The sequence below is a fragment of the Crotalus tigris genome, unplaced genomic scaffold, assembly GCF_016545835.1.
Source record: "Crotalus tigris isolate CLP2741 ecotype Arizona unplaced genomic scaffold, ASM1654583v1 scf7180000019068.10715455, whole genome shotgun sequence".
Classification (NCBI taxonomy): domain Eukaryota; kingdom Metazoa; phylum Chordata; class Lepidosauria; order Squamata; family Viperidae; genus Crotalus; species Crotalus tigris.
This window is the reverse complement of record NW_024097358.1, coordinates 754,055-768,691: the sequence shown is the minus strand read 5'-3', so window position 1 is coordinate 768,691 and position 14,637 is coordinate 754,055. Positions and strand designations below refer to the sequence as shown.

General features: G+C 41.1%; 1 protein-coding gene across 5 annotated transcripts in view; it reads right to left on the bottom strand.

The window, feature by feature from the left end:
- Positions 1-4,884: 4,884 nt before the first annotated feature.
- The window catches only part of LRRC28 (leucine rich repeat containing 28), a 29,643-nt gene continuing 19,890 nt past the window's right edge, over positions 4,885-14,637 (bottom strand). For all 5 annotated transcript variants that reach the window (XM_039358994.1, XM_039358996.1, XM_039358995.1 and 2 more), the window contains exons 7-10: positions 14,268-14,370; positions 10,256-10,431; positions 9,255-9,414; positions 4,885-6,935 (exon numbers count right to left, since the gene is read on the bottom strand). In XM_039358994.1, coding sequence (XP_039214928.1) covers positions 6,863-6,935; positions 9,255-9,414; positions 10,256-10,431; positions 14,268-14,370 — 512 coding nt within the window. In that variant the 3' untranslated portion in view covers positions 4,885-6,862. The remainder of the gene's footprint in view (positions 6,936-9,254; positions 9,415-10,255; positions 10,432-14,267; positions 14,371-14,637) is intronic.

Here is a 14,637-nt window from a genome sequence, read left to right as displayed (position 1 = left end):
TGAATCTGCCTGTCCCCTTTTCTCTTCCCAGCTTTGCTTCCATCACTTCTATTTCCAGTCACTTCAACCAGTTGAGTTCCTCCTTGACAGTGGGTATCAAATCCAATAGATTTTCCATATCTTGAGATTGTTCTTGGATGGTTCCCAAACAAGAGGAAAGATGCTATTTTAATCCGGGTATAAGTAAAGGCCACTTAAAACTATGGGGTGGCCTGGGAATGAGGTGAAGGCAACGTTTGGAGGACATGGCAGAAACAAGATGTTTGAACCATGATCAGTACACATATGGAAAAGCCAATTAGCAGAATAACAAGAGTTGGAAGGGATCTTGGAGGTCTTCTAGTCCAATCTACTGCTCCAGCAGGAAACTCTATACTATTCCAGACAAGTGACTGTCCAATCTCTTCTTAAAAGCTTCCAATGTTGGAGCATTCGCAACTTCTGAAGGCAACAGATTCCACTGGTTAATTGTTCTCACTGTCAGAAAAATTCTCCTTAGTTCCAAGTTGCTTCTCTCCTTGATTAGTTTCCATTTATTGCTTCTTGTCCTGCCTTCTGGTGAGAATAGGAACCCCTCTTGTTTGTGGCAGCCCCTCAAATATTGGAACACTGCTGTCATATCACCTTTGGTCCTTCTTTTCATTAAACTAGACATACTCAATTCCTGCAACCAGGAATTAACTGAGGACAGGAGCATGTAAGGTGTAAGTATAAGCTCCATGTGAAAGAGAGCGCTGTACCAGTGGTAGGATACCTACTTGGTATGTAGAAAGCCTCAGGCTTGATTCTCCAACATTTCCTAGAGTGCAAAAGACACTTATACTTGAAGCTGTTAAGAGATACTGAGTTGCCAACCATGTTGACAGAGACCATAATTGAATCAATGTCCTAAAATCCATTTTGAAGGACTACCTTTGGTAGGTCAATGGAAGGTTTTCAAAATATGATCTCGGAGGCCTTCATCAAGAAGGTGGTTCACAAGCCAGAAAAATGGAATGTGTGGTCAAGGAAGTGTTAGGTAATGATGGTAGGAAAATGTTCTTGATGTTTAAAGCCATGCACCCAGCTAGTCTTCGATGGACAATTGGAGTCTACAGAGATATACACTGGGTGCTTTCAGGAATCAAAGTTGTGGTGGGCTGCACAAAATTCTTTCCCTCAGCACAAGCAATAATTATCAGTTGCCCGTTTTTGGAAATCTAAAAACCAGCTCTGTCAATACTGCTTCTTTGCTTTAGCAAAATATATTTGGTTAGTGAAAAGCAACAGACGGACTAACAAGTCAGCGATTCCAAGCTGGGCAGTCCATGGGAATGGGAGATAGCTTTCTAGATTCAGGTAGTCCTGACCTTACTGTCATGGATTTAGTGATCTTGCAAAGTTACAACTGGCACCAAAATGTGACTTATGACTGTTTTTCACTCTTACAACCATTGAAGCATCCCTGTGGCCACATGATCAAAATCCGGATGCTTGGCAACTGGCATGCATGTACGACAGTTGCAGTGTCCTGGTGGGGTCACGGATCCCCTTTTGTGACCTTCTGACAAGTCAATGGAGAAACCAGATTTACTTAACAACTGTGTTACTAACTTAACAACTGCAGTGACTCACTTCGTAACCAAGGCAAGACAGGCTGGGGCAAATGGGGCAAAAATCATTTAACACCTGTATTGCTTAGCCATGGAAATTTTAGGCTCAGTTGAGGTCTTAAGGACTTCCTGTTCCAAAACAATTAGGTTTCTCAAAGCTACGACTGTAATAGTGAAGGGATCTCAGCTCCAAACATCTTGAGACTTGGAGTTTAATCAGTTGCTGGGGAAAATATTGTGATACCTATAGCATCAGCCTCCAATGGGATGAGAGATTTTGCTCTTTGCCAAAGAGGCAGAAAGCCTATCAATGGATGTAAAAGCTAAAGATTCCAGAACAGGAAACAATGAAAAAGAAATCAACGTTCAATTGACTGTTTCATGTCTCTAGGTAGTTCTTCAATCGCGCTTGCTTTTCTCCAAAGTTGAGTGGCTAGAGGGCTGTTGCCATCACAGAAGGATGCGGTTGATTCATTGTGCTTCATTATAAGGCAGTTGTAGATTTTGTGCACTTTGGAGGATTCAAAGGAACTTGCTCAGTTCACGGAACAACAAGTCGAATCTATTGAGCTGGATGGTTGCTCAATTTTGTGTGAAAAATGTGCTGGAGCCACACACGATTCTTCTCTGTAGCTCCAAGGCTGGGAAATGTTATTTTCCAATGAAATTCCCTGAACTAAATTAATTTGCTACTTGGGAGATTTAAAGTAAAGCTTGCAAGAACTGATCAATCACAGCAAACCAAAACACCTTGGATAAGCTTAATTCCTTGGCAAGCCTGCCATAGCCCAGTCCTAAACAGATCTACAGGGACTGTCTTCGTGCAACACAACTAGCCTTCAGCCATGATTTATAAATCGCAATGGCTGGATTAATAACATGCTAGGGCAAAACCAAACCATGCACAAAGTGTGTACCAGACTAATAAGAAACCCCTATTGGGAAATACTGATGAATATGTTTCTTTCACTGGAGGGGATGCAGGCTGCATGCATATTAAAGCTTGCGTGCAATTCCGATTAACATAGAACATAGAATTATAGGGCTAGAGAAGACCTCAGAGGTCTTCATTTAAAAGGTACCTTCAGAAAAGGGCTATAAATACTCAACCCTAACCGTATATTCCTGAGTATAAATTTTGTTGAATTATGGAGGATTCTCCCCCCCCCCCCAAATCCTGGTGGATATTAATCTTGATGAATTCTGTCACCTCATTTCAAAATGAGTATCCTTCTCAATAGTCATGCTCAAGTTGTAGAATTTTGTTACGGTTATATCATTTCTGTTTTTATTTAAAATTTCACTATTATACTATCTTCTATCTATCTATCATCTATCTATCTACCTACCTATCTACCTACCTATCTACCTACCCACCTTAGTATTTATCTATCTATCCACCATTCACCCATGTCTATCATCTCATCAATTTCTATCTCATCAATTTCTGTCTCATCAATATCTATCTCCTTAATAGCTATCTCATCAATATCTATCTCAATATCTATCAGTATCTATTATCTATCACTAGAGTCATGGATACATCTTACAGGATCAAGCAACTTAAGAATGCAGGAATTATTACCACCGAGCACAGACCCAAATTACAAATCTCCACTGAATAAGCCTCTCCTAGCTTCATCAGAGTCCCGTTCTGCCCTTGCTGCTAGCCCAGCATTTGGCTAAAATCTCAGTGGGACAAAATCAAAATCAAAGCAAGGTCTTGCACCTTCATTTTGCCTGAAGGACAAAACGCAGTTCTGAATCATCTGAAGCCCCTTAAGCTGCTCGTGCCTTTCATTTGAACTTCAGAGGAGGCATGAAGCTCTAATGACTTTAATGAAACATCTGAAAAGTCCTGGCTGCTGGCATTAATCATTGCTCACACTTTCATTTGTGTCATAAAGACACCAATATTTTAAGAGCTGGTCATCACCTGGATTTCAAAAAGGTTTCTATGCTTTTAAAGGACTACATCAGTAGGAAGAAGCGTGGTAAAAAATGGCATCTGCCTTTTTGGACGCCCTGTGGTGTTTTGGGTTAGCTACGCCAAGCTGCTTGTATATCCTGGTGTTGTTGTTGTTGTTTCTTTGACCAATGTTGATTTGGAGGATAAACTTAAAATTTTTTAATTTGTTGGAAATGAAAATGGAAAAAGTTTAGCAAATTCAAAATCAAAGACTCCTGTTCTGAAAAAAAAAAAAGCTTGTTTCCTAACTTCTTTTCAGTTCTCTCTAGGCACATCTATCCTCCAGATGTTATGGACGTCAAAAACCATGCTAAGTGGTCCAAGGCCACTGTATCAGGTTTAAAAAGCCAATTTATCATTTACTATTTTTTTTTTGCACTGTGCCACCAGAATGTTTTCCAGACTGCCTATTTATTCCAGCTAAAGCATATAGATCAGGAGTCCCGAATACCTGGCTGTGAACCAGTACCAGTCTGTGGCCTGTTAGGAACTAGGAGGTGAGCAGGGGTGAGTGAGCAAAGCTTCACCTGTATTTGAGTCGCTCCCCAGCACACCTCAGCCCATCAGGCATTAAGTTTCTCATAAGACCTCAAACCCTATTGTAAACTGCACATGCGAGGGATCTAACCGGGCCACGGCATGCCAGCAACCGGTTTGCACAAAGCCTCATCCGCGAGATACAAGCAGCACGACAAAACCACGCCCTTTCCAGTCTGCGGAAAAACCTCTCCATGTAACCGGTCCCTGGTGGCCAAAAGGTTGATCTAGGCTGTGTGCTCCTCCTGCCCCCCCCCCCAGGTCCATGGAAAAATTGTCTTCCACAAAACTGATCCCTGAGACCAAAATGGTTGGGGACCACTGATATAGGTCAATAAGAAACATCCAACCGCAGACCCTGAAGCTTCACATCTTAAATGGACAAGCGTCACCTACCTTACGGATGCTACCAGCAGAAAGCACTCAGGTATAACACAAGGCAAACTACAGATTAGGAATATACCCAGAAATGGATCTAGGACAAAAGTAGCTTGCACTGACATGGACAGAACCAAAGCTGAAAATTCCTACAGCCGTATTACTTGGGGCACCCTTCCAGAGCACGTGATTTAGCATTAAGTACTGCTGTAATTAAAGGCAATCACAAATCTGCCAATTTGCTTCAGTGTTTCGGATAGACAGAATTTAGATGATTTCAAGTTTACAATTTAATTTCCTAAATAAATTTGACCTTGTTGGGCATCTTATTTTTTTTTTTAGCGGCCTATCAGGCAGAAAGGAAAGAACGAGGATTAATAATTCAACACACACATAAAACACAACAGGTGATGGATTGGCTTGGTTTTATTCTGGGAAGACTGCAATTACAGAGAGCGGTGATGGCAGCCAAACTAAACAGTGGGGCTACTTTAGCTTTAAAATTAGGAATGCAGAGATTAATGGAATGGGGGTGGGCGGGTGGATGAATGAAACCTTACAGCTACTTAGGCTAATTACAGCATTTGGTGATATGAAGTCCCAGGGCTGGAGTGGTGGAACAGCAGTTTCAGTCCTCACATTTCCTCCCCAAAAGGAGAGCAAGAACTGTGAGTTAAGAAACAAGGGTGTCTATGCAACAACTCTGCTAAAAAAAAAAAAAAAAGGAAAGATGAAATGAGGATGATTATACAAGCCTTTGTTTCGTATTTCAGAAACCCCCAACCTGGTTATCTTTCCGACATGGGGATTTTGCTCACGGAGGGGCATCTGGATTGAGGAAGCTTGCCTAATGACTTTGATATGCCTAGAACAGGGACAGGCAACCTTGGCTCTTTTATGACTCGAGGACTTCAACCCCCCCCCCCAGTCATAAAAGAGCCAAGGTTGCCTGTCCCTAGCTTAGAATCTGCCCTCTTCCTAGGAGAGTAGAACGTTACAAAGGGCTTACAAAGGGCGAGACAGCCAAATTTCTCACTGTTCTGCTTTTCCTGTCTTCAGAAGTGTTGAGGACCTCTGAAGAGACCTATAGAATTCTTAGACACTCCTGCGGAGTAGCTATAACAAGAACGTGACTTGTCACCGACAGAGATGGTTGAATTTTGAAGGGTACCCATTTCAAAGCGCAGGCAGATATTTTTACTGTATTTTACAGTATTTTTTTACTGTACTTTAGAAAATTCGGGTGAAAGGATTCATGTTTTCCTTTAGCTGTTATGTTTAGATATTGCTTTACATGGCACAGGTATGCCCCATCTCAAGGACCATTCATTGTAGCTGTACTATTCAGAATTCTACCAACCCCATTGTTCATAATACGTGCTCTTTAACCCGAATTTAATGGAATTGTTCTTTAAGACAGCTTGCAGGGGTGGTGGTGAAATCATAAAGGGAAGGGGGCATTTCTTTCTGGCGTCAAAAACATGTATGAGCTCTCATTAACCCTGGCCATGCACCTGACCTTCTGTTCCTAACCTTCTACACCATGCCACTTTTTAAAAAAATATTTGAACTTTTCAAATTCCTAGCTATGAACGAACAAAGAATTCAACAGATCAAACTTGCAAGCAACTGCAGCTGATAAGGATGCTAACAACAAATATGTAAACCATTTAGGAGTTGAGCTCCCCCCCTTTCCACCCCCCCCCAAAGTGTTAAGTGGCAGATTTCTGAGCTGTTTAAGTACAAAAATTCTAAGAAGCAGTCCCCAGAGCAGAAATAATGTGCGCAAGGTATTTCTTGAGCATGACTTAAAATCAAGTCACTATCAAAACATCAGTTCGGACGGGGGGAGAGAAAGAAAATGTATTGGATCCTTAATGGAAAGTAGGGAAGAAAAAAAACCTCACTAGCATGAATGAATGGCTACCTGAAATGGCTGCTTCTCAAGAGAGCAGTAACAGGAAATCAAGCAGGGAAATAATTGCAAAAGTTACAAGGACTGCAAAGGTATCATTAAAAAAACCCCACACTAACTGAGATTGCCCATGCAGCCCAAGTGAAGTATAAAATGCAACTTGAATCAGAAGTACAAGTTTTGAAAGTGTCCAGCTGGGTCTTTGATTGTTTGCTTGCTTGATCTTCTGCTCGGGGAGGAAGGTGTTAAACATTTTCTAAAGCTGGACAATCACGATGGTTTCCACGAGAAACTTCTGCCTTTTGTCCAGATTTAATAAGAGCCCAGGTCTCAAGTGGTTCTTCGAGTTCCCAGTTGGGGCATGCCTCCAGCTCCTTTGGCACATGCAATCACATATTCCAGTCTGGTTAGGAGCCACAGTCTAATGCTGCTTTGAAGCTGGCACCACTTCTGAATACCTTTAAGTATTTATCAGCTCAATAGGTCAAAGGTCTGCAGACACTGGGTGGAGCAGCAATATGCCACAAAACTGACTCTTGTTCTCCTGGGAACACAAAGAAATATAGGAATAGAAAGGAGAGCAAGAGGCAACGGTTGTCGTCTCAAGTTAAAATGCTGGCCCTAAGACACAAGATACAACTTTTATGGACGGTTAAAAAAGCAAAGGAATCAGGAGCGAGGGTTGAGCCTCAGAAAACTAAGTACATATAATATTTGAGTTTGCAAAAATAGCGAGAGGTTTTCTTCCTCTGTCAACATCCCAAAAGGTTCCGCTAATTATTAGTGCAGATTTGAACCTAGGAAGAAAACGTCTGGAAGATTTCTTAATTTCTTAAAGGAAGAACATTTAAAACAATGTACAATGCTCCCTCAAATCTTCCATTATTTGCTACCAAATAATCTACGTTCTATGTTGTGACTTCTTCCACGTAGTGGTGATGGAAAAGACAACATGAATTTTTATGATGCAAAGATATTTGCTTAAATAGGGAAAAAAAAGAGAAAGATTTTGAACTGCTTTAACAAGCAATTTAAAAATGTATCACATCAGTAAAAGCAACTAAGAAAACATAAAACTGGAATGATCAAATTAAAAATAATCAGCAATTTAAATAGTCATCTATTGTGCATACTGAAAGGCCAACAATCACAGTGCACAAGACAGAATCATAAGAATACAACTGAAAAGAAAGTTATATAACTAGTTGGATAACAAATTATTTTACATTCCTGGGCAAATAATTGTTTGCACCAAAAGGTAAACATCTAAAGGGGCATTCCTTTTACCTTAGTACCTCTTTGCCTGACTCATAAACTCAAGTTCTGCTTTAATTAAAATCTCACTGCGTCTGAAATTATTGGAAAATATTGTATAGTGCAGATAGGGAACCAATGGGCTCTGGGTGCTTTGGGATTCAAAATGTTAGCCCTTCAAGGAGCGTAATCAGGATAAGTTTTATCATCCAATACTATGTATAGAAATATGATTTCACATTCTCAGCTAAAGTAATACATAATAATAAGGTACGTTCCCTATAGTTTATTCAGATCTAGGGGAGGAAGTTGAATATAGTCTTTGGTGATTGTACAGGAATTTACAAGGCAAATATCAAGCATATAAGAAGAAAGTTGGGGGGGGGGGTTGTAGTAGAAACCAAGTCTGATCACTGAAAAAGAACAGGGACTACAGCTTTCCATTTCCAAAAATATCAACCTTCTTTGAGAAGGCAATCTAGGTTTTTTTGCACTTAGGGATTTGAGAGAAAAAAAAGTGAATGCAGTGTATTCAACGCTCTAGGCTGTCTGGAGAATTCTGGGAATTCAAGTCCACAGGTCTTAAAAGATGATCAAAGGCCTGGAGGCTAAAACATACGAAGAAGGGCTGCGGGACTTGGGTTTGGCTAGTCTAAAGAAAAGAAGAAATAGGGGAGACATGAGAGCAGTCTTCCAGAATCTGAGGGGCTGTCCCAAGGCAGAGGGGGCCAGGCTGTTAACGATGAGAAACAATGGTTGGAAACTGATCAAAGAGAGAAGCAACCTGGAATTAAGGAGAAACTTCCTGACAGTGAGGACAATTAACCAGTGGAACTGCTTACCCCCAGAAATCGTGGGCGCTCCATCACTGGAGATTTTTAAGAAGAGACTGGACATTCACCGGTCTGAGATGGTATATAGGTTCTCCTGCTTGAGCAGGGGGCTGGACTAGAAGATGTCCAAGGTCTATTCTATTCTATTCTATTCTATTCTATTCTATTCTATTCTATTCTATTCTATTCTATTCTATTCTCTTCTCTAATTTCTATTCTCTAATTTCTATTCTATTCTATTCTATTTCATTCTATTCTATTCTCTAATTTCTATTCTATTCTATTCTATTTCATTCTATTCTATTCTCTAATTTCTATTCTATTCTATTCTATTCTATTCTATCTATCCTATTCTAATCTCTATTCTATTTTCTATTCTATTCTATTCTTGCCAAATTTTGAGACCCCCGCTCTAGAAATCTTGATGCCAAGTTTTGCATGCTTCCTTCCTACTTCACTTTCTGATTCTCTCCCTATTCTATAGGAAGAAAGAATCTCCCTCATAGCTCATCTTCCGCTACTTAAGTTTCCCAGGTGAGAAAAAAAAACACGTACAATTGAATATTCAATGTGAAATGCTGCAATTTGGAATAGAAGCAGCATCTTGTGGAAAATCCACCTCGTAACTGAGTCTTAATAATGCACTTCTCCATTTGTAGGGTAGATAGTCATCAGACTCACAAAAGCTCAAGCTTTTGCTTTTGCAAATGCCTTCTCTTCTAGCTGAAGCCCATGCATACCGTCTGAAACCAGTATGTAATTTTCTCTGTAATTACCCCTGATGTAATCCAGCCATTGGTGTCTCTCTTAAGGGAAAGAGCTTTGGATAGACAATAGTAAACATGGGCTGACTGCAACGGTGGCAGTGTCCCAGAGGGCAGTGCAGCAAATCCAGGAGGCTTCTGGGTAATGAGATCGGAGTCATGAACTTCAAATCTAGAGAGGAACGGGGAAAAAAAGATGGCATCAGACGATTCTAAAAAGCTTCAGAGAAGACAGAAACAGCTACAGCTGGATGACCAGTTTGGAAGCGTGCCTGCTTGATTTCATTTGAATTCAGATATAATTAAAATTAAACACCGTTAATAAGATTACTCTCCACTCGTGCACTTAATAGTTTTCCCTCCCATCATATTCATGTTTTGGAGGTCTTTGGAGGGTTGTTCCCTTAGGTTTTCAAGTGATAAATGTACACACACCTCTATCTCAGATTCTCAGAAGGATGCAGAAAATGAATTGCTGACACACAGTATATAGACAGTCCTTGACTTACAACCATTTGATGACTCTGAAAAAAGTGACCGATGGCTAGTCCCCACATTTACGACCACTGCAGCATCCCCATGATCTCATGATCAAAACTTGGGTACTTGACAACCGGCGTGTATTTACAATGCTTGCGGTGTCCCGGGGTCACACGATCACCATTTGCGACTGTCTCGGCCGGCTTTTGACAAGCAAAGTCAATGGGATTCCCTTAGCGACTACATGATTTGCTTAACTACGGCAATTTGCTTAACAACCCGGGCCAAAAAGGTCACAAAATCGGGCTCGACTATTCAACGACCATTTTGCTGGGCAGTGGAAATTCTGGCCCCAACTGTGGTGTTAAGTCAAGGACTTACCTGTAAACACCACAGGGGGAAAAAATGGCAAATAGATGGCGGACATTTTTTGTTTGGCCACGTCTGGACGACCAGAGCTTCCTCCTCCTCCTCCCTCCCTCCCAGCTTTACAGACCGAAGATATTGGAGATGCTCAACTATCATCCATCTACCTTTTAGAGACTTGCAGTATGTGTTATATAAGGTCCTCATGGCCGTCTCCTGCAAGGGGAGCACGTGGTCCAGTTCCGTCCCTATCAGCTTCACCTCTGCCGGGAGGAAAACCGTCAACTGTCCCGATGAAAAGGACAGAAGCTGCAGCTCTGATTTCTGAAGAGGAGAACCACAGCTGGAGAGAGGTTTGAGGAAAGGAGAAAAAATGGTGAGCAATGTAAACTTGGTGTGATCTGTGACCTGTGATATATAGAATCAAGATCACGTGAAGTATTAACAACGCTTTACAAGGCCTTGGTAAGGCCACACTTGGAATACTGCATCCAGTTTTGGTCCCCACGATGTAAAAAAGATGTTGAGACTCTAGAAAGAGTACAGAGAAGAGCAACAAAGATGATCAGGGGACTGGAAGCTAAAACATATAAGGAACGGTTGCTGGAATTGGGTATGTCTAGTTTAACGAAGAGAAGGATGTGGGGAGACATGATAGCAGTGTTCCAATATCTCAGGGGCTGCCCCAAAGAAGAGGGAGTCAAGCTATTCTCCAAGGAGCCTGAAGGCAGGACAAGAAGCAACGGGTGGAAACTAAGCAAGGAGAGAAGGAACCTAGAACTAAGGAGAAACTTCCTGACAGTTAGAACAATTAACCAGTGGAAAAACCTGCCTCCAGAAGCGGTGAATGCTCCAACACTGGAAGTTTTTAAGAAGAGACTGGACAGCCATTTGTCTGAAATGGGATAGGGTTTCCTGCCTGAGCAGGGGGTTGGACTCGATGACATCCAAGGTCCCTTCCAACATTATTATTGTTGTTGTTGTTATTATTATTATTATTCTGCGGAAGAGTAGCTGACGAGGGCACCACTGACCTAAAAGAACACTCAAGACATGCCCTTGCAATCAACATTAGACGTGCAAAATCGAATTTGGGTCGGTTCCCGGGACCAGAGATTTCCGAGCTCTTGAAGTCATGCTGGAGCCCATCTTCAGGGAATTTCTCTATACTGGAATACGTGCTTTGGGCTGTTCTGCGAGTCGTGTTTATGTGGTGCCTTCCTACTGGCTGATTGATGGGTGGATGGTTGGCGACTGGCTGATGTTTCCTTGGGCTGCCAAGCCCTCGGCTCCTAAGTATTTAAAAGGCTGGTGGTAATCCAGCACTCCTGTTGACTGACAAGGGATCTCTTTCCCAGGCTTCCAGTAGAGAAATTCCCCGAAGACTGGCTCCAGCACGAGTCCAAAAGCTCAAAGAACAAATCTCTGGTTCTGGAATCGACCCAAGTTTGATTTTGCATCGTTATCCTTGGATACGTGTATTTGCCTTCATTCGTACAACTAGACATCATCTCAGATCATTTCAATGAGAACCAGGCAGAGAAGAAAAAGGCAAATCTGCATTAAATACATTTCTTGTGAATAACTTGCCGGCCTTGTTAAAAAGAGAGATGGGGGGGGGGGGCTCATCCAAGCTATAATCTAGTGTTTGACATGATCAGAATGAACAGAAAATATTCTAAATCAATATTCTAAATCAAAATCAAATCAGTTCCCAAATATGGATCAATTCGATATGCAAACTGGCAACAATCTGCAAATGTCACCTAGTTACAGGAGATGCCCAACATCATGCTTCAAGAATGAAAATTAATTTGCTGATAAGAAGCTTGCTAAGTGTGACATCCCCAACTTGACTTCCATCAATTTTAATCAGGCCCACAGATGTCAAGCAATTACACATCCAAAAGACAAGCAGAAGCTTGCTCTAAGGCCTGATAGAAGTAAATATGGCAACCGTACACAAGGGCGTTGATTCCAAAGTGTTTTAATCAACACAAAGGGATAATATCCCGACAGAAAATAACCAGTAAGGAGAATATTTATAGCTCCTTGGTGTTCTCTGAGCTTAGTTGTTTTCTTGCAGATGTTTCATTACCCAAGCTAAGTAACATCGTCAGTGTTAATACTGACGATGTTACCTTTTTGGGGTCATGAAACATCTGGAAGAAAACAACCAAGCTCAGAGAGCACCAGGCAACTCTCCCCCCCCCCCCAAAAAAAGTAGATTTTTCAAAATCTGGTTACATTTAAGAATTTAAATGACAGACATGAAGAGCAAAAGAGCTGGTCCTGTAATTTGGTTTTACACTGGATCTAGCAAGTAAATTTTCAGATCATTAAACATACACAATGACTTACTTACATACTTGACATTCTAAGCTGCAGATTTCCATGAGCCCCAGGTGGCTAAAATATATTGCATCACTTTGATCAGCATCTAATGCCAGTGCCATACCTGCAGGCTGCCACATCTTTCAAAGCCCTTGAGAGGCAACCTGTGTTTCTGGAAATCCAGTAAGATAGGAGAAGAGCGGATAGCTTGTTATAAGTTGTTCCACAGGGGTCTTATTCCCGTGGTCTCAGTGGGTGGCATTCGCTCAAGGAGGAGACCCTGATGCAATTCAATTGCTTTCTCAAAAAGACTTAAAAGCGACACTGAATTTGACACGGTATATTTTTTCTTTTTATAAAAATTTTTATTAATTTTTTTTCATCAACATATGTTAATTTTTCCAATCAACAAGTTGTCTGGAGTTTGCTATGCTAATACATGTTCCATTCCTAATCCTTCATTCTCTTCTCTAACCAAGAATAAAATAAATTCCAAATTTGATAGTAGTCTGTATCTTCTTTATCTTTCAACCTCATAGTTAATCTGTCCATCTCTGCACATTCCAATATTTTCCTGATTATTTCTTCCTCTGATGGCAATCCTTCTTTCTTCCAGTATTGTGCAAAAATTATTCTCGCTGCTGTAGTGATGTGTAAACTTAAATATAGTTTCTGCTTATTAGTCTTTTCAGGCATAATGCCTAGTAAAAAAAATTCAGGTTTAAAATTTATTTTTTCTTAAGCCCTTAGGATACTGCAGTTTGTAACAAGTAACGAAGTACTTGTTTAGCTTATGTTTCTCAATCTTCAAGGTCTGCTTTGAGAAACAAGGGCACGTGTTTTATTTGCATGAACCACCAAAACAAAGTGTTGACGCTTGTTTAAATGGGGCTGTTTTCACTGGAATGTAATCCTTTTCCATTCAACAGTTCCAAGAACATGGAATCTTTCAGCTGGCAGAGGCTAGGACCCGTATTTGTCTTTCACGCATCCACTCCCAGCGTGTTTGTCCCAACAGGGCTAAGGATTTGACTTGTGTGGCTGCTATTTATGAATATTCAACTCCTGCAGATAACAATCTCCCTTTGTCCAATGTAAGAAGAGTGAGCAGGACTCACTGATCTATTTACAGAATCACCTGACAGAAGGCAATTCAGACCTAAGGGGATTATGCCAGCAGTTGCCATTTCATCTCACGCGCACACTTTCAAGTTTTGCCAACAGCGCCTAAAGCACACAGAAGGATGCTTTTCAAATTATGAATCAATCCCAATTAAACAGAGGCATGTTATTCTGTTTGCTAAGGGAATACGTTTTGCTTCAAAATTGCCATCTTAATAGGAAAAGCAAGCAAGTGGTTATCTAATACCACTTTTTGGAGGCAGAAAGAAAACAGGAATACTTTAAACACCCTCCAGATGTGCTAAACTGCATTCCCCATTGCGGAATGCTACAGGGAATGTTGGGAAGTGTACTCTAAAAGATCCAGAAAGTGTGAAGTTTTTGGGGCTGGGCTTGGTTACTTGCCACTAGAGTCATCTTCAATGCTCAAATGCAAATGAGCAACAATCCAGTGGTCATGCCCACCCAGTAGGCCACACCCACTCCACCCACGCCCACAAAGTAGGTCGCACCCACCCTGGCCACACCCACTCGCCCCGCGAGGGCAACCGCAATGCTGATGCGGCCCTCAATGAAATTGAGTTTGACACCCCTGCTTTAAAGCATAGGACCGTCATTCGACAGATTAAATAATCTAAGATAAAACTGATAAATAAGACTTAGAAGATAAAAGGATCCACGGCAATTTATATTTGTGGGCTTAACTTAAATCAGAGGACCTACCCATTACAGCCAATGACTTTGTTGTAAAGGTAAGAAGGGAGACCTTTAAGGTGAGCGTTGTTATCCACATAAACATATTGCAGTTCCCGGGAACGACCTAAATCTGGATTTAAGAAACATAAAACAGAAAATAAGTAATCACCTTCCTGACAGACATGTTCAAGCAAACACATACGTACATACAAACACCTTCCTGGCATGTCAGCGAACGCACTTACCATCTGAACAGTCTAGAAAAACCTTTTTATGAAATAAATGGAAACCATATAATAACAAGACAGATTCTGCAATGAAAATTATCCCCTAATTTCCACGTTTCTGTCAGGGAATATATGCAAATGCATTCTTTCACAAGAAATAACAGAAGTCT